The 25,000-nt window shown below is 43.5% G+C and overlaps 1 protein-coding gene across 1 annotated transcript in view; it reads right to left on the bottom strand.

Moving 5' to 3' along the window:
• The window catches only part of LOC121554684 (leucine-rich repeat and fibronectin type-III domain-containing protein 4-like), a 48,106-nt gene that overhangs the window by 4,438 nt on the left and 18,668 nt on the right, over positions 1–25,000 (bottom strand). The window contains exons 4-5 of the mRNA XM_041868361.2: positions 24,726–24,887; positions 14,331–15,011 (exon numbers count right to left, since the gene is read on the bottom strand). Of these exons, the coding sequence (XP_041724295.2) occupies positions 14,331–15,011; positions 24,726–24,887 (843 nt within the window). The remainder of the gene's footprint in view (positions 1–14,330; positions 15,012–24,725; positions 24,888–25,000) is intronic.

Here is a 25,000-nt window from a genome sequence, read left to right as displayed (position 1 = left end):
TCTCCCGTATCCACAAAAGTGGAGACAAATCAGACCCCAATAATTACAGAGGAATATGCGTAAACAGCAACTTGGGAAAGGTTTTCTGTAGCATTTTGAATTCAAGAATTGAAACCTTTCTTCAAGAAAAAAATGCAATAAGTAAATGTCAAATTGGCTTTCTCCCCAACCATCGCACTACTGACCATATATACACCTTACACACACTAATTAATAAACACATCCACCCAAAAAAAAGAGGGCAAAATCTTTGCTTGCTTTACTGACTTTAAAAAAGCATTTTATTCTATTTGGCACAAAGGGCTATTCTTCAAAATTCACCAAAGTTAATATAATGTATGTACACAGAAAGCAAGTGTACAATAAAAACTAAATCCAAAGAACATCATTATTTTTGCAACGTCGAGGTGTGAGACAAGGCTGCAGTTTCAGTCGAAACATTTATATTAATGAATTAGCAGACATGTTGGACCATTCTGCAGTCTCAGGACTCACACTATTTGACACAGAGGTAAAATACCTGCTAAAAGCTGATGATTTGGTTCTTCTATAACCAACCAAAGAAGGTCTTCAACAGAACCTTAACATTCTAGAGCAATATTGCCATAATTGGGCCCTGGCAGTAAATTAAAACCCCCCAGAAAATCATGATTTTCCAGAACAAACTCAGACAAATATAAATTCACCCTGAAAAACACCATAATTGAACAAACAAAAAATTACTCATACCTTGGTCTGACCATATCTGCATCGGGAAACTTTAATATGGCAGTGAACACACTTAAAGAAAAAGCCCTCAGAGCATTGTATGCAATAAAAATGAAATTATTCAAAATCAACATCCCAATTAGAATTTGGACCAAGATATTTGACAGCGTAATCCTACCAAAAGGTCTTTATGGAAGTGAGGTTTGGGGGCCACTCAATAAACTGTACTTTAAAATGTGGGACAAACATCCAATTGAAGCCCTACACGCAGAATTTTGTCAGAAAATTCTACAAGTCCAAAGAAATACACCAACTAATGCATGTTGGTGTATTTCCAGTGGTAATGAAAGTACAAAGAATATCAGATTTTTTTGGGATACAACTAAATTCAAGTCCAAATTCAAGTCTCCAATTTAAAGCGCTTCAAACCCAAGAGCTGAGCCCAGAAACTAGCCCTCTCAGTAGCTGGTGTTGGACCGAACCAACCAGGCTGACACCAGCACTGCTACAAAAGAAATAATTCAAATAAACAAAATCATGAACCAATCAAAGGACGCATATTTACAACATTGAAAAAAAAAAAAACTAAACTAAATCCCAAAGCTGACTACATTGCTATCTGGCTCTGAACAGAGAATATGAATTGGCTGATTGTCTCTACTCTGTCAGAGATACGAAGCAGAGACAGATCCTTACCAAGTACAGGCTGAGTGACCACCAATTGGCAATAGAAACCGGCAGACATGAAAAAAAAACATGGCTACCCAAAGAGGAGCGTGTATGTGGTCACTGCACGACAGGGGAGGTAGAAACAGAGATGCACTTTCTCCTTTACTGTGATAAATATTCCTCACCAAGAGATTCATTATACACAGAAATTACTACATTTATTCCAAATTTTAGGAAAAACGCAGGGGATTAATACTTTTGCAAGGCACTGTATTGACGCAAGAGAGAGAGAGAGAGAGAGAGAGAGAGAGAGAGAGAGAGAGAGAGAGAGAGAGAGAGAGAGAGAGAGAGAGAGAGACAGAGAGAGAGTGAGAGGGGGGAAGGACAGAGAGAGAGAGAGAGAGAGAGAGAGAGAGGAGAGAGAGACAGAGGGAGAGAGAGAGAGAGAGAGAGAGAGAGAGAGAGAGAGAGAGAGAGAGAGAGAGAGGGAAGGACAGAGAGTGAGAGAGAGAGAGAGAGAGAGAGAGAGAGAGAGAGAGAGAGAGAGAGAGAGAGAGAGAGAGAGAGAGACAGAGAGAGAGAGAGAGAGAGGGGGGGGGAAGGACAGAGAGAGACAGAGAGAGAGAGAGAGAAAATGGCTCTATTAAAGAGAGGAGCTGAGTGGAATTATGAAACGAAAACTCCTCAGTACAGCTGCAGACAGACAGACGTGTGTGTTGTGTTTGTGTGTGCGTCAATCTGGTGTGTTTGTGTGTCTGAATACTCTCTATCCATGCTAAGAGCAGCTTCACAGTAGAGAGAGAAGTGGAGAACAGCTTCACATTAGAGAAGTGGAGAACAGCTTCACAGTAGAGAAGTGGAGAACAGCTTCACATTAGAGAAGTGGAGAACAGCTTAACTCAGGAACGTTCACTGACTTCTCTGTAAGCAACTACAGTGTTGATTAGGCCTTGTGTTTTAGGTTATTGTCCTGCTGAAATGTGAATGAATCTCCCAGTGTCTGGTGGAAAGCAGACTGAACCAGGTTTTCCTCTAGGATTTTGCTTGTTCTTAGCTCCATTATCCTGAAAAACTCCCCAGTCCTTAACAATTACAACGATACCCATAACATGATGCTCAGCAATTTGTTGTAATGGATTTGCCCCAAACATAACACTTTGTATTCAGGACAAAAAGTGAATTGCTTTGCCACATTTTTTGCAGTATTACTTTAGTGCCTTGTTGCAAACAGGATGAATGTTTTTGACCATTTTAATTCTGTACAGGCTTCCGTCTTTTCACTCTGTCATTTAGGTTAGTATTGTGGAGTAACTACAATGTTGTTGATCCATCCTCGGTTTTCTCTTATCACAGTCATTAAACTCTGTAACTGTTTTAAAGTCACCGTTTGTCTCATGGTGAAATCCCTGAGCGGTTTCCTTCCTCTCCGGTAACTGAGTTAGGAAGGACACCTGTATCTTTGTAGTGACTGGGTGTATTTAATAACTTCACCATATTCAATGTCTGCTTCAAAAAAAAATGTACCCCTCTACAAATAGGTGCCCTTCTTTGCGAGGCATTGGAAAACCTCCCTGGTCTTTGTGGTTGATTCTGGGCTTCATATTCACTGCTCGACTGAGGGCCCTTTCAGATAATTGTATGTGTGGGGGTACAGAGATGAGGTAGTCATTACAAAATCATGTTAAACACTATTATTGCACACAGAGTGAGTCCATGCAACTTATTATGTGACTTGTTAAGCAATTGTTTACTCCTGAACTTATTTAGGCTTGCCATAACAAAGGGATTGAATACTTATTGACTCAAGACATTTTAGCTTGTCATGTTTAAATAATTTGTAAAGATTTAGAAAAGCGTAATTCCACTTAGACATTATGGGGTTTTGTGTGGCTCTGTCGTAGCCGGCCGCGACCGGGAGACCCATGGGGCGGCGCATAATTGGCCCAGCGTCGTCCAGGGTATGGGAGGGAATGGCCAGCAGGGATGTAGCTCAGTTGGTAGAGCATGGCGTTTGCAATGCCAGGGTTGTGGGTTCGATTCCCATGGGGGGCCAGTATGAAAAAAATAAAAAATAATAATGTATGCACTCACTAACTGTAAGTCGCTCTGGATAAGAGCGTCTGCTAAATGACTAAAATGTAAAATGTAACTGTGTGTAGGCCAGTGACAAAAAAATCGCAATTCAATCCATTTGAAATCAAGGCTGTAACAGAACAAAATGTGGGAACAGTCAAGGGGACATTTCTCAAAAAAAATAGTATGTAATTGTCCTACCAAGGATCATTTAGCTATTTGATTTGGAATTTTAAGACCCCTTAAAAAATTAAAAAATAATAATTGGGATGAAACATTTAATTTACTGCTATTAGCCAACAGAAACGCATTGAATAACAGATTCACTACATGGAACAAGAGATAGTCCAAAAAAACAACAAAAGGAAGTTTGTTTTGAAGTGTCTGTCCTATATCTGTGACATATAAGGAAGATCAGGAAAGGAAATTATTTTTATTTAATTTTTTTTACATGTATTTATCCCCTTATTTTAGGCACTAAATACACAATGTATACACACTGGAGTCTCTCACTTAATTTTCAATCCTTGTCCTCTCCAATCCTACTTTCTCTTCCCTTTTTCTCTCTCCCTCCCCCCCATTCTCTCTCCCTCCCCATTCTCTCTCCCTCGCTCCCACTGGTGTATATTATACACATGCGATGGATATTTAATGGCATATATGTTACACATTCTATGATTTATAATTTATCAATTCAATGCGATGGAAAATACATAATTTAAATTTTTGAAAAAAATGGGTCCTGGCAACAGTAATGCAGTACATAGGGAATCCTGTAGTAGCCGTTTGGAACCAAGCCTTTCCCTGGGGCCGGTTGACGTTTATTGTGATGAATCTTGTGCTGGAGGTAGAACTAAGCGATTTCCGATTTTAAGGTTAGGTTTAGGCGTTAGGGTTAGCAGTGTGGTTAAGGTTAGGGTGAAGGTTAGGTTTAAAATCAGATTTTATGACTTTGTGTCTGTGCCAGCTAGCGACCACTCCGCAGAGCTGCATCCAGGGCGAGATTCATACAAATCAATGCCAATCTGCTTCACTGGGACCTTGAGATTTACCAAATCCTACTTCAGTGGCAGTACAGAATGACCACCCCCCTCCTCCCTCCGTCTCTTCATCCCTCTAAACCTCTTCTTCATCCCTCTTTTCTCATTCTCCTTAGTTTATGATCAGATTTTCCTTTTTACAGCTTGATCACTCAGTACAGTATCATTATATTAATCCCTTCCCTCTACATCTCTCTCGCTCTTTTTTAATGTCACGTTCCACAAGCTTTTTCTCTCTCGTCCTTCCTCGTCTATTTGTGGCTGAGTGTCTCATTTAATTTTCAATCGCTCTACCTTGTCCTCCAATCCTACTTTCTCACTCCCTCCCCCCTCTCTCTCTCCCCCTCCCTCCCTTTATCTGAGGCAGAGTTAGTTGTGAGTGGTTGTATATTATGAATTCTCTCTCTCTCTCTCTCTCTCTCTCTCTCTCTCTCTCTCTCTCTCTCTCTCTCTCTCTCTCTCTCTCTCTCTCTCTCTCTCTCTCTCTCTCTCTCTCTCTCTCCACCCATTCAGCATCGTTCACACCCTCTTAAGCGTTAGCCCCACCTTTCTCTTTAAGGATTCTTATGTGAGTCCCACGCAGCAATGTTCCAACATCTAGTGGAAAGCCTTCCCAGAAGAGTGGAGGCTGTTATAGCAGCAAAGGGGGGTCCAACTCCATATTAATGCACATGATTTTGTAATGAGATGTTGGACCAGCAGGTGTCCACATACTTTTGGTCATGTAGTGTATCATACGAATAATATATACCAGTGCCCGGGAACCTCTCTAAACCAATCACAGTTGTGCTCTCGTCTCTATCGGTCTCAAGTGACTTGTGAAGTGGTGCCTCACCTTGCGTTCCTGGTGAAGAGAGTGTGTGTCTGTGTGTGTCTGTGTGCGTGTGTGTGTGTGTGTGTGTGTGTGTGTGTGTGTGTGTGTGTGTGTGTGTGTGTGTGTGTGTGTGTGTGTGTGTGTGTGTGTGTGTGTGTGCGCGCGTGTTCGCAGAGAGAGATTGAGTGTTTTGATCCAGGCTGGTAACACAGAGACTGGTAATTATCAGAACCCTAGAGATATAAAGAAAACATCCAGGCTGGTAACACAGAGACTGGTAATTATCAGAACCCTAGAGATATAAAGAAAACATCCAGGCTGATAACACAGAGACTGGTAATGATCAGAACCCTAGAGATATAAAGAAAACATCCAGGCTGATAACACAGAGACTGGTAATGATCAGAACCCTAGAGATATAAAGAAAACATCCAGGCTGATAACACAGAGACTGGAAATTATCAGAACCCTAGAGAAACAAAGAAAACATCCAGGCTGATAACACAGAGACTGGTAATGATCAGAACCCTAGAGAGACAGATAGAAAGGAAGGAGGTTAAAGGAGATGAGAAGAGGACACTCTTAGAAAAAAGGGTTCAAAAAGGGTTATTCGGCTGTAGAAAAGGTTCTACGTGGACCCCAAAACGGTTCTACCTGGAACCAAAAGGGTTTCTACCTTGAACCAAAAAGGGTTCTTCAAAGGGTTTTCCTATGGGGACAGCCGAAGAACCCATTTAGGTTCTAAATAGCACCTTTTTTTCCCCCAAGAGTTCCTCTCTTCTCCTCATTACTGTCTTTCCATTTTCATTAGATCATTCAATTCAATTTCAATTTAAGGGCTTTATTGACATGGGAAACGTATGTTAACGTTGCCAAAGCAAGTGAAGTAGATAGTAAACAAAAGTGAAATAAACAATAAATATTAACAGTAAACATTACACTCAGAAGTTCCAAAAGAATAAAGACATTTCAAATGTCATATTATGTCTATATACAGTGTTATAACGATGTGCAAATAGTTAAAGTACAAAAGGGAAAATAAATAAACATAAATATTCTTCACTGGTTGCTCTTTTCTTGTGGCAACAGGTCACAAATCTTGCTGCTGTGATGGCACACTGTGGTATTTCACCCAGTAGATAAGGGAGTTTATCAAAATTGGGTTTGTTTTCTAATTATTTGTGGATCTATGTAATCTGAGGGAAATATGTGTCTCTAATATGGCAAGAGGTTAGGAAGTGCAGCTCAGTTTCCACCAAATTTTCTGGGCAGTGTGCACATAGCCTGTCTTCTCTTGAGAGCCAGGTCTGCCTACAGCGGCCTTTCTCAATAGCAAGGCTATGCTCACTGAGTCTGTACATAGTCAAAGCTTTAATTAAGTTTGAGTCAGTCACAGTGGTCAGGTACTCTTTTGTTTGTTCTTTCCAATGTGTCAAGTAATTCTCTTTTTGTTTTCTCATGATTTGGTTGGGTCTAATTGTGTTGTTGTTGTTGTCCTGGGGCTCTGTGGGGTCTGTTTGTGTTTGTGAACGGAGCCCCAGGACCAGCTTGCTTAGGGGACTCTTCTCCAAGTTCATCTCTCTGTAGGTGATGGCTTTGTTATGGAAGCTTTGGGAATCGCTTCGTTTTAAGTGGTTATAGAACTTAACGGCTCTTTTCTGGATTTTGATAATTAGCGGGTATCGGCCTAATTCTGCTCTGCATGCATTATTTGGTGTTTTTCGTTCTACACTGAGGATATTTTTGCAGAATTCTGCATGCAGGCTCAATTTGGTGTTTGTCCCATTTTGTGAATTCTTGGTTGGTGAGTGGATCCCAGACCTCACAACCATTAAGGGCAATGGGTTCTATAACTGATTCAAGTATTTTTAGCCAGATCCTAATTGGTATGTCAAATTTTATTTTCCTTTTGATGGCATGTTCCTTTCTTGCCCAGTTGCCTCTCAGATCGTTCACAGCTTTGTGGAAGTTACCTGTGGCGCTGATGTTTAGGCCGAGGTATGTATCGTTTTTTGTGTGCTCTAGGGCAACGGTGTCTAGATGGAATTTGTTTTTGTGGTGCTGGCAACTGGACCTTTATTGGAACACCATTATTTTTGCTTACTGAGATTTACTGTCAGGGCCCAGGTCTGACAGAATCTGTTCAGAAGATCTAGGTGCTGCTGTAGGCCCTCCTTGGTTGGTGACAGAAGCACCAGATCATCAGCAAACAGAAGACATTTGACTTCAGATTCTAGTAGGGTGAGGCTGGGTGCTGCAGACTGTTCTAGTGCCCTCGCCAATTTGTTGATATATATGTTGAAAAGGGTGGGGCTTAAACTGCGTCCCTGTCTCACCCCACGACCCTGTGGAAAGAAATGTGTTTTTTTGCCAATTTTAACCGCACACTTGTTATTTGTGTACATGGATTTTATAATGTTGTATGTTTTTCCCCAACTCCATCAATTTGTATAGCAGACCCTCATGCCAAATTGATTCAAAAGCTTTTTTTAAAAATCAACAAAGCATGAGAAGACTTTGCCTTTGTTTTGGTTTGTTTGTTTGTCAATTAGGGTGTGCAGGGTGAATACGTGGTCTGTCGTACGGTAATTTGGTAAAAAGCCAATTTGACAAAAAGCCAATTTGACATTTGCTCATGTTGTGGAAAATAACCACTATACTTTATTACACATAAGGTCTTACAGAGTTTTTGTTGCGTCAAGAAATTACTTTATTAAAGTTTTCAACAAAGCCGATACCAGTCTGCACCCCGTGCTCCCTCCCTCACGTCACATTATATACCGTCATCCCCAACTCTTCTAGCTCTAAATCCCTCCCTCTTCAGTTTCCCGCTCTTTATCACTCCACGCCCACTTCCTTTTATTGCTCCGCCCACTTCCTTTGTCCCTTAGGACAGCTGAACTAGTACTCCAACCAATCACTCGCTCCCCCTGTCTTGCACACAAACAAAATTCTTTAAATCATACACAAAACCTCACCCCCTCATGCTGTAATCAATCAAGAAGATACCAAGGAGACAAAGGTCTAGCCCAAACTCTATTCAACCCTGGTGCCGCTCCTCTTCACTGTGTTTGAAGAGAGAAACAAACAAAAGGCCACAAGCTAGTTTCAGTCTCTCATCAGATAAGACAGCCATGGATTTAAGTAAGAGCAAGCAATTTGACCCTAGGGCAGGTTCCCTCTCTACTCACCCACACAGTGAAATTAAATGACCCAATACAATTCCTGGCCCAGTAACAAAATAATTCTAACTTTATGCTCTTGATTAACCCAGTTCATTAAACTCTACAGTTCATTAATCATAAGTCACCACACTCAGTACATTGCTTTCACTGAGGAAATGAACTAGTCTGCTATTAATGATAATGCAGAGGATTTTCCAAAGGTTGCTGTTGACGCATATCCCATGGTAGTTATTGGGGTCAAATTTGTCTCCACTTTTGTGGATTGGGGTGATCAGTGCTTGGTTCCAAATATTGGGGAAGATGCTAAGGATGATGTTAAAGAGTTTAAGTATAGCCAATTGGAATTTGTGGTCTGTATATTTCATCATTTCATTGAAGATACCATCAACACCACAGTTTTTTTTGGATTGGAGGGTTTGTATTTTGTCCTGTAGTTCATTGAATGTAATTGGAGAATCCAGTGGGTTCTGGTAGTCTTTAATAGTTGATTCTAAGATTTGCATTTGATCATGTATATTTTTTGCTGTTTGTTCTTTGTTATAGGGCCAAAAAGATTGGAGAAGTGGTTTACCCATACATCTCTGTTTTGGATAGATAGCTCTTCATGTTTTTGTTTGTTTAGTGTTTTCCAATTTTCCCAGAAGTGGTTAGAGTCTATGGATTCTTCAATTACATTGAGCTAATTTCTGACATGCTGTTCCTTCTTTTTCCGTAGTGTATTTCTATATTGTTTTAGTGATTCACCATAGTGACGGCGTAGACTCAGGTTTTCTGGGTCTCTATGTTTTAGGTTTCTCCATTTATTTCTTAGGTTTTTGCATTCTTCATCAAACCATTTGTCATTGTTATTACATTTCTTCAGTTTTCTGTTAGAGATTTTTAGATTTGATAGGGAAGCTGAGAGGTCAAATATATTGTTTAGGTTTTCTAATGCCAAGTTTACACCTTCACTATTACAGTGGAACATTTTGTCCAGGAAGTTGTCTAAAAGGGATTGAATTTGTTGTTGCCTAATAGTTTTTTGGTAGTTTTGACACTACTTTGCTTCCATCTATAGCATTTCTTACTGTTATTTGGTTCCTTTGGCTTTGATGCCTCATGATTGAGTATTGCTCTGTTCAAGTAGACTGTGATTTTGCTGTGGTCTGATAGGGGTGTCAATGGGCTGACTGTGAACACTCTGAGAGACTCTGGGTTGAGGTCAGTGATAAAGTAGTCTACAATACCACTGCCAAGAGATGAGCTATAGGTGTACCTACCATAGGAGCCCCCTCGAAGCCTACCATTGACTATGTACAGTGGGGAGAACATGTACCCAGCGTACGACAGAGCTGCAGGAGTTGTGACCCGTTTTTGTTGGTTATGTTGTCGTAGTTGTGCCTAGGGGGGCACATGGGGGAGGGAATGCTGTCACCTCCAGGTAGGTGTTTGTCCCCCTGTGTGCTGAGGGTGTCAGGTTCTTGTCCAGTTCTGGCATTTAGGTCGCCACAGACTAGTACATGTCCCTGGGCTTGGAAGTGATTGATTTCCCCCTCCAGGATGGAGAAGCTGTTTTCATTAAAGTATGGGGATTCTAGTGGGGGGATATAGGTAGCACACAGGAGGACATTTTCCCTGTTGAGATCATTTCCTTTTGAATTTCTAGCCAAATGTAAAATGTTCCTGTTTTGATTAATTTAATAGAGTGAGTTAGGTCTGCTCTATACCAAATTAGCATACCCCCTGAGTCCCTTCCCTGTTTCACACCTGGTAGTTTGGTGGATGGGACTACCAGCTCTCTTTAACCTAGAGGGCAACCATGTTTCTTGTAGGATGACAATGTCTGTATTTCCGATTTCTTTCGTGAAGTCCAGATTCCTGCTCTTTAGGCCAAAGGCAGATGACCTCAGGCCTTGGATATTCCAGGATGAAATAGTGAAGGATTTGTGTTCCATAAAGTGTCTAATGTTGTTGGTTGTGTGGTTTGGCCTCAGACCGCAGGTCTGGGAGAGTGTCTCGCTGGTCTGGGCAGGGTGTCTGTTGATCTGTTGCTCCTGTGTGAAGTGTTGGGTCTGCAGTTGACGGCGATATCCTTAAGGGTCCGGGTGAAGGTGGGCACTGCTGCCTTGTATTTTTTTGTTTTTTAAGCAATGGCTTTTTTCTGGCCACTCTTCCGTAAAGCCCAGCTCTGTGGAGTGTACGGCTTGAAGTGGTCCTATGGACAGATACTCCAATCTCTGCTGTGGAGCTTTGCAGCTCCTTCAGGGTTATCTTTGGTCTCTTTGTTGCCTCTCTGATTAATGCCCTCCTTGCTTGGTCCGTGAGTTTTGGTGAGAGGCCCTCTCTTGGCAAGTTTGTTGTGGTGCCATATTCTTTCCATTATTTAATAATGGATTTAATGGTGCTCCTTGGGATGTTCAAAGTTTCTGATATTGTTTTATAACCCAACCCTGACCTGTACTTCTCCAAAACTTCGCCCCTGACCTGTTTGGAGCGCTCCTTGGTCTTCATGGTGCCGCTTGCTTGGCGGTGCCCCTTGCTTAGTGGTGTTGCAGACTCTGGGGCCTTTCAGAACAGGTGTATATATACTGAGATCATGTGACACTTAGATTGCACACATGTGGACTTTATTTAACTAATTATTTGACTTCTGAAGGTAATTGGTTGCACCAGATCTTATTTAGGGGCTTCATAGCAAATGGGGTGAATACATATGGACGCACCACTGTTCCGTTATTACTTTTTTAGAATTGTTTTAAACAAGTTCTTTTTTTCATTTCACTTCACCAATTCGGACTATTTTGTGTTTGTCCATTATATGAAATCCAAATAAAAATCCATTTAAATTACAGGTTGTAATGCAACAAAATAGGAAAAACGCCAAGGGGGATGTATACTTTTGCAAGGCACTGTATGTCTCTCTCCACCTCCAGCTCTCCAGGTCTAGTTAAGGGGGTGTTGTTGTGCTGGACTGTTGTCTGGGTCTGTGCTTACTGGGGTGTAATCACCTGCTGTTCCAGCTCCACCTGCCTTACCTCCAGCTGGGTGAATTGATCCTTCATTTCAATGAGGGAGTAGTACTCTGTGCTGGGAAGTTGACTTTCCACTTGGGGTTGCTCGTCTGTGGGGTTATTTAATGAAGACGTCTGGTTTGACCCGCTCTGGGTGGGGGTATTACTCTGAAGGGAGAGCTTCTTTTGATTAGGTGAAAGTCCAGCTGAAACTGTTTGGTGTTGCCCTGTACCAATACTGTTCCAGACTTATAGAGATTTATATTGGCTGACTCAGAGTCCTCGTTGTCTAGTATCCTGAGTTTCCACCCATCGCTAACCCTTAACAGAGGGGTAGTGTGCTAGTATAGCACTGTGCCATGCCAGGGGATGGTCTGTGTGGAAGATAAGGTTGCTTATGTTCCCATTTTTATAAAAGTCAGCAAAAAGTGTCTTGATTTCCCATAAGGAGTTTCATTTTGTACTCTTTTCTTGTCTGATCATTCTTTACATACAGAAGGTTCTATATTTTAATTTCCTCTGAACAGTGGGAGGGTGCTTCTAAGGCCTCTCCATTTGGTTGGGGTAGACTGTGTGACTCTCCTGCCATTGTTGGGCTCGAGGGCTTTGACACCTCTCACTTGACAAGCTTGGTAGCCTTAGCATTCAGTCCTTATAATGTAAAATATATCATTGTAATGCATTTTACTTCTTGGTTTTTGAAAGTAAAAAATAGCTTCAGACTAAACATTACTCACTCAGTTCCAGGTTGGATGGTGTTTTCAGGTTTCTGTTTGTTTGCCAGAGCATTTGCTGTATAGCTTGGGAATAGTCATCCTTGGTAGTAGAAAGCTTTCCAGGTAATTCCGTCCAAAATCAGGTTGTAGGTTTGGAGTTTTGGTTTGGATTGAAGGTTATGTTGTGGAGGGTAGCATCATGTATATATCCCTGCCAAAAAATCCAAGTTTATCTAACTCCAGATCTATAATTTTTTCTTAAACATGCTGAAAATGCGGGAGCAACGTCTTTGAGCTCTCTCTCTCTCTCCTGACTATAGAGGGCAGGAGAAACAGAGAATAGGCGAGAGAGAGAGAGAGAGCGAGAGACAGAGAGAGACACAGAGAGAGACACAGAGAGAGACACAGAGAGAGACACAGAGAGAGACACAGAGAGAGACACAGAGAGAGACACAGAGAGCTATAAAGGACAATCTAAATCCATTGGACTCCCCAATTACTGACCAGGAGCTCAATAAGAAACTTCAGGCCCTCAAATTCAAAAAAGCAAGCCGACCAGATGGCATCCTAAATGAGATGCTCAAATTCACTAGTGCAAAATGTCAATTGGCTATATTAAAACTGTTTAATTTGATCCCGAGTGTAGGTTATTTCCCTGACATCTGGAATCAAGGACTCATAACCCCAATCTTTAAGAACAGAGACAAATTTGACCTTAACAATTACAGAGGCATTTGTGTGAACAGTAACCTGGGGAAGGTTTTCTGTAGTGTTATACATGTAAGAGTTCTAAACTTCCTTAATTAGCACAATGTCTTGAGTAAAAGCCAAATTGGATTTATACCAAAACATTGCACGATCGATCATATTTACACCCTGATAGATAAACATGTCCACCAAAATAATACCAAAATGTACGCTTGCTTTATCGACTTCTAAGAAGCATTTGATTCTATTTGGCATAAAGGACTGTTCTACAAAGTTACTTTAGGTGGTGTAGGGTGTGTGGCATCAAATACGTGCAGCATCAAAATTGACAAGAAAATAACAATGTTTTAACCAGGGGCGGGGACTTCGCCAGGGTTGCAATCTGAGCCCTGCACTCTTCAATATTTACATTGGACCTGGCAGTAAACCCCAAAAATACTCTCTCACTCACTCACTCACTCACTCACTCACTCACTCACTCACTCACTCACTCACTCACTCACTCACTCACTCATAGATTGTAACATAACATATGTATTGACTCTGTAGTTTGAACCCATCCTTCAGACTCCATTAACCATAGTCCCTTGAGGGACTTCCTTCCTCATTCTCTCCCCTCTGACCTCTCTCTCTGTGCCTGTATTCCACATATCACCTTCCCATAATGTGTAGTGTAGAGGTCAGAGGTTAGTGGTGTCAGGTGTAGTGTTGAGAGGTGTAGTTCAGAGGTTAGTGGTGTCAGGTGTATGGTTGTATAGAGGTCAGAGGTTAGTGATGTCAGGTGTATGGTTGTATAGAGGTCAGAGGTTAGTGATGTCAGGTGTATGGTTGTATAGAGGTCAGAGGTTAGTGGTGTCAGGTGTATGGTTGTATAGAGGTCAGAGGTTAGTGGTGTCAGGTGTATGGTTGTATAGAGGTCAGAGGTTAGTGATGTCAGGTGTATGGTTGTATAGAGGTCAGAGGTTAGTGGTGTCAGGTGTATGGTTGTATAGAGGTCGGAGGTTAGTGATGTCAGGTGTATGGTTGTATAGAGGTCAGAGGTTAGTGGTGTCAGGTGTATGGTTGTATAGAGGTCAGAGGTTAGTGATGTCAGGTGTATGGTTGTATAGAGGTCAGAGGTTAGTGGTGTCAGGTGTATGGTTGTATAGAGGTTAGTGGTGTCAGGTGTATGGTTGTATAGAGGTCAGATGTTAGTGGTGTCAGGTGTATGGTTGTATAGAGGTCACAGGTTAGTGGTGTCAGGTGTATGGTTGTATAAAGGTCAGAGGTTATGGTTGTATAGAGGTCAGGTGTGTGTGGGGTAGACTGAGGTATATTAACCTGTACACCAGTGTCTCGTCAGCTGTACAGGTGAGGGGTAGGTGAATCAGGTGTGTATGGGGTAAACAGATAAACACAGGTAAACTCACATATAATTATAGACTCACCTGTACACCAGTGTCTCGTCGGCTGTACAGTTGTACTGTATCTGAAACATCCACACCAGGTAAGCTCCAGCCGATCGGCCCAGGTCCCATCGCACCTGGGCCGAGGTAGAAGTGACTCCCTGTATCCCCATCATCCTCTCTTCCTCCGGCCTAGTCCCTCCATCTTCCACCAAACCTCTGTCCCCTTCCTCTCCCTCCTCTCCTTTCCTCTCCTCCGTTTCTTTCACATTTCCACCATTAACTCCGGAATTCCCGCTTTTCCCGGTGGTGATGTCTGAAGAACCCGGAATATTTCCATTAGAATTCCCGGTATTTCCAGTAACCGTCACATTCCCCGGAACGTTCACATTCCCATTCCGATGGGGCAATGGAATGATCTTTAGATCCACCGTCGCGGTAGCCTCCCCAGCCGCGTTTATCGCTATGCACGTGTACGCTCCATCGTCCCTAGCAACCGTAACTAAGAGATCCAATGTTCCATTTCGGAACGATGTCGTCCGGCTGGAATTCGCCACAATCCGATCGTCGGGGGAGACGAAATGGATGACGGGTTCGGGGTCGCCGATGGCTCTGCATTTCAGGGTTGCCCTTTGACCTTCCAGGACCCAGAGTTTGTGGGTGTATCTGGTGATGAGGGGCGGCTCACAGGTAAACTCCTCCTCAGGGATGGACCAGAAATACCTGGACAGGTGAGATGGAGAGAGAGAGGAGAGAGAGACGATGTACAAACTCTGCAGTAAAGATATAGTCTTAAAAACTAAACTACCAGAAATACCTGGACAGGTGAGATGGAGAGAGAGAGAGAGGATGTACAAACTCAGCAGTAAAGATGTAGTCTTGAAAACTAAACTACCAGAAATACCTGGACAGGTGAGATGGAGAGAGAGAGAGAGAGAGAGAGAGAGAGAGAGAGGGGATGTACAAACTCTGCAGTAAAGACAGTCTTAAAAACTAAACTACCAGAAATACCTGGACAGGTGAGAGGGAGAGAGAGCGCGCGAGAGAGAGAGAGAGAGAGCGAGCGAGCGAGCGAGAGAGAGAGAGAGAGAGAGAGAGAGAGAGAGAGAGAGAGAGAGAGAGAGAGCATGTACAAACTCTGCAGTAAAGACAGTCTTAAAAACTAAACTACCAGAAATACCTGGACAGGTGAGAGGGAGAGAGAGAGAGAGAGAGAGAGAGAGAGAGAGACAGAGAGAGAGAGAGAGACAGAGAGAGAGAGAGAGAGAGAGACATAGAGAGAGAGAGAGAGACAGAGAGAGACAGAGAGAGAGAGAGAGAGAGAGAGAGAGAGAGAGAGAGAGAGAGAGAGAGAGAGACAGAGAGAGAGAGAGAGAGAGAGAGAGAGATAGAGAGAGAGAGAGAGAGAGACAGAGAGAGAGACAGAGAGAGACAGAGAGAGACAGAGAGACAGAGAGACAGAGAGAGAGAGAGAGAGAGAGAGAGAGAGAGAGGCCCAACACCCACTCTTACACTAGCCAAAGCCAATTGCATGTACCAGATGCTCAGCAGGCTCTGCTCACAATTACTGGCCTGAGGCCAAACCACACAACCAACAACATTAGACACTTTATGGAACACAAATCCTTCACTATTTCATCCTGGAATATCCAAGGCCTGAGGTCATCTGCCTTTGGCCTAAAGAGCAGGAATTTGGACTTCACGAAAGAAATCGGAAATACAGACATTGTCATCCTACAAGAAACATGGTATAGAGGAGACGGACCCACTGGTTGCCCTCTAGGTTACAGAGAGCTGGTAGTCCCATCCACCAAACTACCAGGTGTGAAACAGGGAAGGGACTCAGGGGGTATGCTAATTTGGTATAGAGCAGACCTAACTCACTCTATTAAATTAATCAAAACAGGAACATTTTACATTTGGCTAGAAATTCAAAAGGAAATGATCTCAACAGAGAAAAATTTCCTCCTATGTGCTACCTATATCCCCCCACTAGAATCCCCATACTTTAATGATGACAGCTTCTCCATCCTGGAGGGGGAAATCAATCATTTCCAGACCCAGGGACATGTACTAGTCTGTGGCGACCTAAATGCCAGAACTGGACAAGAACCTGACACCCTCAGCACACAACGGGACAAACACCTACCTGGAGGTGACAGCATTCCCTCCCCCATATGCCCCCCTAGGCACAACCACAACAACATAACCAACAAAAACGGGTCACGACTCCTGCAGCTCTGTCGCACACTGGGTATGTACATAGTCAATGGTAGGCTTCAAGGGGACTCCTATGATAGGTACACCTATAGCTCATCTCTTGGCAGTAGTACTGTAGACTACTTTATCACTGACCTCAACCCAGAGTCTCTCAGAGCGTTCACAGTCAGCCCACTGACACCCCTATCAGACCACAGCAAAATCACAGTCTATTTGAACAGAGCAATACTCAATCACGAGGCATCAAAGCCAAAGGAACTGAATAATATTAAGAAATGCTATAGACGGAAGGAAAGTAGTGTTGAAACCTACCAAAAAACAATTAGGCAACAACAAATTCAATCCATTCTAGACAACTTCCTGGACAAAACGTTCCACTGTAATAATGAAGGTGTAAACTTGGCAGTAGAAAACCTAAACAGTATATTTGACCTCTCAGTGTCACGCCCTGGCTCTGGGGACGCTGTTATGTTGAGCCAGGGTGTGTAGATCAATGTGTTTTGGTTCTATGGGTGCTATTTCTATGTTGGCCAGAGTGGCTCCCAATCAGAGGCAACGAGTGTCAGGTGTTGCTGGCTGTCTCTGATTGGGAGCCATATTTATACAGTCTGTTTTTCATTCGTGTTTGTGGGATTTTGTTTCTAGTCGGTTTGTGTTAGACCGTGAACTGTCACGATATCGTTTTGTTGTTTTTTGATCGTGTCTCTAATAAAGAGTATGTTTGCCTGCAACGCTGCGCCTTGGTCCTCATCTCTGGTAGACGATCGTGACAGAAAATCCCACCACAACTGGACCAAGCAGCGAGTCGAGGAGCCATCGCCAGGGAAATCCCTAGCAGATCTCCGTGGCAGCCTCGACTGGGTCAAGCCGAGTGAAGAGCAGAGAGAGTGGACTTGGGAACAATGGAGGAAGAGCTTCGACTGGGTCAAGCCAATTGAGGAGCTGAATAGCGGGAGTTGGAGGCAGAAGAGCGAGAGTTGGGCGAGAACTATAGAGGCCTGGCCCACGGGGAGGAGAGACCCCCAGAACATTTTTAGGGGGGGCTCACGACGTCGGGGCAGCAGGAGGCCGCGATAGAGCGGTCCAGCGGGTTGGCAGAGGAGGCCGCCAGGTTACGGGGGCCACTGGTCGAAAAGGGGATGGAAGGTGTAGAGGCACGGCGAGAGGTACTGGGGTGTGTTACCAGTCCGGTCCGGCCCATTCCAGATCCCGGTGTAGGGCCAGTGGTGTGTGTCCCCAGTACGGTCCGGTCTGTTCCTGCTCCCGCACCAAGTCAGTGGTGCGCTCGTCAGCCCGGCTCGGCCCGTTCCGGCTCCCGCGCACCAAGTCAGTGGTGCGCTTCGTCAGCCCGGCTCGGCCCGTTCCTGCTCCCCGCACCAAGTCAGTGGTGCGCTTCGTCAGCCCGGCTCGGCCCGTTCCTGCTCCCCGCACCAAGTCAGTGGTGCGCTTCGTCAGCCCGGCTCGGCCCGTTCCTGCTCCCCGCACCAAGTCAGTGGTGCGCTTCGTCAGCCCGGCTCGGCCCGTTCCTGCTCCCCACACCAAGTCAGTGGTGCGCTTCGTCAGCCCGGCTCGGCCCGTTCCTGCTCCCCGCACCAAGTCAGTGGTGCGTTTCGTCGGCCCGGTTCGGCTCACTCCTGCTCCTCACACCAAGCCAGTGGTGTGCGTTGTCAGTCCAGCACGGCCCGTGCCTGTTCTCCACACCAAGCCAGTGGTGGGCGTCGTCAGTCCGGTACGTCCCGTGCCTGTTCCACTGGTGCCTGGTTCGGCACTGGTCAGATGTTTTACGCCGGGGCTAGAGCAATCCGCTCCATCAGTGTGCAGTCCAGCTCCGGCCAGCGGGGCCAGACCGGACCAGGGGTACTTTGGGGGGTTGGAGAGGGAGCGGGGATCAGGCCCGGAGCCGGATCCGCCGCCTAGGCGGAGTGCCCACCCGGTCCCTCCCCTGTGGTATTTGGTTGACGCGGTCGGAGTCCGCGCCTTTAGGGGGGGGGTACTGTCACGCCCTGGCTCTGGGGACGCTGTTATGTTGAGCCAGGGTGTGTAGATCAATGTGTTTTGGTTCTATGGGTGCTATTTCTATGTTGGCCAGAGTGGCTCCCAATCAGAGGCAACGAGTGTCAGGTGTTGCTGGCTGTCTCTGATTGGGAGCCATATTTATACAGTCTGTTTTTCATTTGTGTTTGTGGGATTTTGTTTCTAGTCGGTTGTGTTAGACCGTGAACTGTCACGTTATCGTTTTGTTGTTTTTTTATCGTGTCTCTAATAAAGAGTATGTTTGCCTGCAACGCTGCGCCTTGGTCCTCATCTCTGGTAGACGATCGTGACACTTAGCTTCCCTATCAAATCTAAAAATCTCTAACAGAAAACCAAAGAAAAGTAACAATAGTGATAAATGGTTTGATGAAGAATGCAAAATCCTAAGAAAGAAATTGAGAAACCTATCCAACCAAAAACATAGAGACCCAGAAAACCTGAGCCTACGCCTTCACTATGGTGAATCACTAAAAGAATACAGAAATACACTACGGAAAAAGAAGGAACAGCATGTCAGAAATCAGCTCAATGTAATTGAAGAATCCATAGACTCTAACCACTTCTAGGAAAATTGGAAAACACTAAACAAACAAAAACACGAAGAGCTATCTATCCAAAACGGAGATGTATGGGTAAACCACTTCTCCAATCTTTTTGGCCCTACAACAGAGAACAAACAGCAAAAAATATACATGATCAAATGCTAATCTTAGAATCAACTATTAAAGACTACCAGAACCCACTGGATTCTCCAATTACATTGAATGAACTACAGGACAAAATACAAACCTTCCAACCCAAAAAGGCCTGTGGTGTTGATGGTATCCTCAATGAAATGATAAAATATACAGACCACACATTTCAATTGGCTATACTTAAACTCTTTAACATCATCCTTAGCTCTGGCATCTTCCCCAATATTTGGAACCAAGGACTGATCACCCCAATCCACAAAAGTGGAGACAAATTTGACCCCAATGACTACCGTGGGATATGCGTCAACAGCAACCTTTGGAAAATCCTCTGCATTATCATTAACAGCAGACTAGTTCATTTCCTCAGTGAAAACAATGTACTGAGCAAATGTCAAATTGGCTTTTTACCAAATTACCGTACGACAGACCACGTATTCACCCTGCACACCCTAATTGACAAACAACAAACCAAAACAAAGGCAAAGTCTTCTCATGCTTTTTTGATTTCAAAAAAGCTTTTGACTCAATTTGGCATGAGGGTCTGCTATACAAAATGATGGAAAGTTGAGTTGGGGGAAAAACATACGACATTATAAAATCCATGTACACAAACAACAAGTGTGCGGTTAAAATTGGCAAAAAACACACACATTTCTTTCCACAGGGCCGTGGGGTGAGACAGGGATGCAGTTTAAGCCCCACCCTCTTCAACATATATATAAACGAATTGGCGAGGGCACTAGAACAGTCTGCAGCACCCGGCCTCACCCTACTAGAATCTGAAGTCAAATGTCTTCTGTTTGCTGATGATCTGGTGCTTCTGTCACCAACCAAGGAGGGCCTACAGCAGCACCTAGATCTTCTGCACAGATTCTGACAGTAAATCTCAGTAAGACAAAAATAATGGTGTTCCAAAAAAGGTCCAGTTGCCAGGACCACAAATACAAATTCCATCTAGACACCGTTGCCCTAGAGCACACAAAAAACTATACATACCTCGGCCTAAACATCAGCGCCACAGGTAACTTCCACAAAGCTGTGAACGATCTGAGAGACAAGGCAAGAAGGGCCTTCTACGCCATCAAAAGGAACATAACATTTGACATACCAATTAGGATCTGGCTAAAAATACTTGAATCAGTTATAGAACTCATTGCCCTTTATGGTTGTGAGGTCTGGGGTTCGCTCACCAACCAAGAATTCACAAAATGGGACAAACACCAAATTGAGACTCTGCATGCAGAATTCTGCAAAAACATCCTCCGTGTACAACGTAAAACACCAAATAATGCATGCAGAGCAGAATTAGGCCAATACCCGCTAATGATCAAAATCAAGAAAAGAGCCGTTAAATTCTATAACCACTTAAAAGGAAGCGATTCCCAAACCTTCCATAACAAAGCCATCACCTACAGAGAGATGAACTTGGAGAAGAGTCCCCTAAGTCAGCTGGTCCTGGGGCTCTGTTCACAAACACAAACAGACCCCACAGAGCCCCAGGACAACAACAACACAATTAGACCCAACCAAATCATGAGAAAACAAAAAGAGAATTACTTGACACATTGGAAAGAACAAACAAAAAAACAGAGCAAACTAGAATGCTATTTGGCCCTAAACAGAGAATACAGAGTGGCAGAATACCTGACCACTGTGACTGACCCAAACTTAAGGAAAGCTTTGACTATGTACAGACTCAGTGAGCATAGCCTTGCTATTGAGAAAGGCCGCCATATGCAGACCTGGCTCTCAAGAGAAGACAGGCTATGTGCACACTGCCCACAAAATGAGGTGGAAACTGAGCTGCACTTCCTAACCTCCTGCCAAATGTATGACCATATTAGAGACACATATTTCCCTCAGATTACAGCGATCCACAAAGAATTCGAAAACAAACCCAATTTTGATAAACTCCCTTATCTACTGGGTGAAAAACCACAGTGTGCCATCACAGCTGCAATATTTGTGACCTGTTGCCACAAGAAAAGGGCAACCAGTGAAGAACAAACACCATTGTAAATACAACCCATATTTATGTTTATTTATTTTCCCATTTGTACTTTAACTATTTGCACATTGTTACAACACTGTATATAGACATAATATGACATTTGAAATGTCTTTATTCTTTTGGAACTTCTGAGTGTAATGTTTACTGTTAATATTTATAGTTTATTTCACTTTTGTTTACTATCTACTTCACTTGCTTTGGCAACGTTAACATACGTTTCCCATGCCAATAAAGCCCTTAAATTGAATTGAATTGAATTGAATTGAGAGAGAGAGAGAGAGAGAGAGAGAGAGAGAGAGAGAGAGAGAGAGAGAGAGAGAGAGAGAGAGAGAGAGAGAGAGAGAGAGGATGAATCAAGACAATGTATGAGGTCAGTACGAAGGTCAGTGCTGAACAAGTATCTTTTCAATGGAAGCATAAGAAACGCAAGATGTTCATCACACGTAAAGACCCTTTCTCAGACTAATCTCAAATAAGTGGTAGCTGGTAACCGAATGGTTTCCTGTGGGGAAATCTGCAGGGAGTGATCCTGCAGCTGGAGGGTTACCGGCTTCAATATCCCCATATCCTACCTACCACCGTTCTATCCAAGTATATTACCTACCACTGTTGTATCCAAGTACAGTGCATTCGGAAAGTATTCAGACCCCTTGACTTTTTCCACATTTTGTTAGGTTACAGCCTTATTCTAAAATTGATTGAATCGTATTTTTCCCGTCAACAATCTACACACAATACCCCATAATGACAAAGCAAAAACAGGTTTTAGAAATGTTGGCAAATTTATAAAAAAAAACAACAACTGAAATAAAACATTTACATACGTTTTCAGACCCTTTACTCAGTACTTTGTTGAAGCAAGTTTAGCAGCGATTACAGACTTGAGTCTTCTTGGGTATGATGCTACAGGCTTGGCACACCTGTATTTGGGCAGTTTCTCCCATTCTTCGCTACAGATCCTCTGAAGCTCTGTCAGTTTGGATGGGGGGCGTCGCTGCACAGCTATTTTCAGGTCTCTCCTGAGATGTTCGATCGGGTTCAAGTCCGAGCTCTGGCTGGGCCACTCAAGGACATTCAGAGACTTGTCTCCAAGCCACTCCTGTGTTGTCTTGGCTGTGTGCTTAGGGTCGTTGTCCTGTTGGAAGGTGAACCTTCGCCCCAGTCTGAGGTCCTGAGCGCTCTGGAGCAGGTTTTCATCAAGGATCTCTTTGTACTTTGCTCCGTTCATCTTTCCCTCGGTCCTGACGAGTCTCCCAGTCCCTGCCGCTGAAAAACATCCCTACAGCATGATGTTGCCACCACCATGCTTCACTGTAGGGATGGTGCCATGGTTTCCTCCAGACGTGATGCTTGGCATTCAGGCCAAATAGTTCAATCTTGGTTTCATCAGACCAGAGAATCTTGTTTCTCATGGTCTGAGAGTCCTTTAGGTGCATTTTGGCAAACTCCAAGCGGACTGTCATGTTCCTTTTACTGAGGAGTGGCTTCCGTCTGGCCACTCTACCATAAAGGCCTGATTGGTGGAGTGCTGCAGAGATGGTTGTCCTTCTGGAAGGTTCTCCCATCTCCACAGAGGAACTCTGGAGCTCTGTCAGAGTGACCATCAGGTTCTTGGTCACCTCCCTGACCAAGGCCCTTTTCCCCCTATTGCTCAGTTTGGCCGGGCGGCCAGCTCTAGGAAGAGTCTTGGTGGTTCCAAACTTCTTCCATTTAAGAATGATGGAGGACACTGTGTTCTTGGGGACCTTCAATGCTGCAGACATTTTTTGGTACCCTTTCCCAGATCTGTGCCTCGACACAATCCTGTCTCGGAGCTCTACGTACAATTTCTTCGACCTCATGGCTTGGTTTTTGCTCTGACATGCACTGTCAACTGTGGGACCTTATAAAGACAGGTGTTTGCCTTTCCAAATCATGTCCAATCAATTGAATTTAACACAGGTGGACACCAATCAAGTTGTAGAAACATCTCACTGATGATCAATGGAAACAGGATGCACCTGAGCTCAATTTCGAGTCTCATAGCAAAGGGTCTGAATACTTATGCAAATAAGGTATTTCTGTTTTTTATTTCTACTAAATTTGCAAACGATTCTAAAAACCTGTTTTCGCTTTGTTATTATGGGGTATTGTGTGTAGGTTGATGTTGGAAAACAATTATTTAATCCATTTTAGTATAATGCTGTAACGTAACATAATGTGGAAAAGGTCAAGGAGTCTGAATACTTTCAGAATGCACTGTATATTACCTACCACCGTTGTATGCAAGTATATTACCTACCACCGTTGTATCCAAGTATAGTTCCTACCACCGTTGTATGCAAGTATATTACCTACCACCGTTGTATCCAAGTATAGTTCCTACCACCGTTGTATCCAAGTATAGTTCCTACCACTGTTGTATCCAAGTATATTACCTACCACCATTGTATCCACTCATATTTCCTACCACTGTTGTATCCAAGCATAGTTCCTACCACCGTTGTATCCAAGTATATTAATGTTGTATCCAAGTATATTTCCTACCACCGTTGTATCCACTCATATTTCCTACCACCGTTGTATCCAAGTATAGTTCCTACCACCGTTGTATCCAAGCATAATTCCTACCACTGTTGTATCCAAGCATAGTTCCTACCACCGTTGTATCCAAGTATATTAATGTTGTATCCAAGTATATTTCCTACCACCGTTGTATCCAAGCATAGTTCCTACCACCGTTGTATCCAAGTATATTAATGTTGTATCCAAGTATACCACCGTTGTATCCAAGTATATTAATGTAGTATCCAAGTATATTACCTACCACCGTTGTATCCAAGTATATTACCTACCACCGTTGTATCCAAGCATAGTTCCTACCACCGTTGTATCCAAGTATATTAATGTTGTATCCAAGTATATTACCTACCACCGTTGTATCCAAGTATATTACCTACCACTGTTGTATCCAAGTATAGTTCCTACCACCGTTGTATCCAAGTATATTACCTACCACCGTTGTATCCAAGTATATTACCTACCACTGTTGTATCCAAGCATAGTTCCTACCACCGTTGTATCCAAGTATATTAATGTTGTATCCAAGTATATTACCTACCACCGTTGTATCCAAGTATAGTTCCTACCACCGTTGTATCCAAGTATAGTTCCTACCACCGTTGTATCCAAGTATAGTTCCTACCACCGTTGTATCCAAGTATAGTTCCTACCACCGTTGTATCCAAGTATAGTTCCTACCACCGTTGTATCCAAGTATAGTTCCTACCACCGTTGTATCCAAGTATAGTTCCTACCACCGTTGTATCCAAGTATATTACCTACCACCGTTGTATCCAAGTATATTAATGTTGTATCCAAGTATAGTTCCTACCACCGTTGTATCCAAGTATAGTTCCTACCACCGTTGTATTATTATTCAACAATGCCGTGGCATAAGAGTAAATCAATCATTCATATCATTATTGTCATGGTTACCTGCCGGCCAGGTGAGGGGGCGTGGCGCAGGTTTCCATATCGTCCTCTCGGACCAGCCGCCGTAACCACAGTAACTCACAGTTACAGTGTAGCGGGTTCCCTCCAAAGTTCAGACTGATGATGCTGTTGTAGGGAGTGGGACTGATGGCTCCCGTCTGAGACCTGGGAGAGGAGAGATAGAATATATTGAATAGATATTCTGTGTGGCTCAATTGGTAGAGTGTCGCGCTTGCAGAGTTTGATTCCCTTTGGAGCCAACAATGCAAGAATGAATG

Source organism: Coregonus clupeaformis, chromosome 39 (assembly GCF_020615455.1).
Source record: "Coregonus clupeaformis isolate EN_2021a chromosome 39, ASM2061545v1, whole genome shotgun sequence".
In the NCBI taxonomy this organism is placed as follows: Eukaryota; Metazoa; Chordata; class Actinopteri; order Salmoniformes; family Salmonidae; genus Coregonus; species Coregonus clupeaformis.
This window is presented reverse-complemented; position numbering and strand designations above follow the sequence as displayed.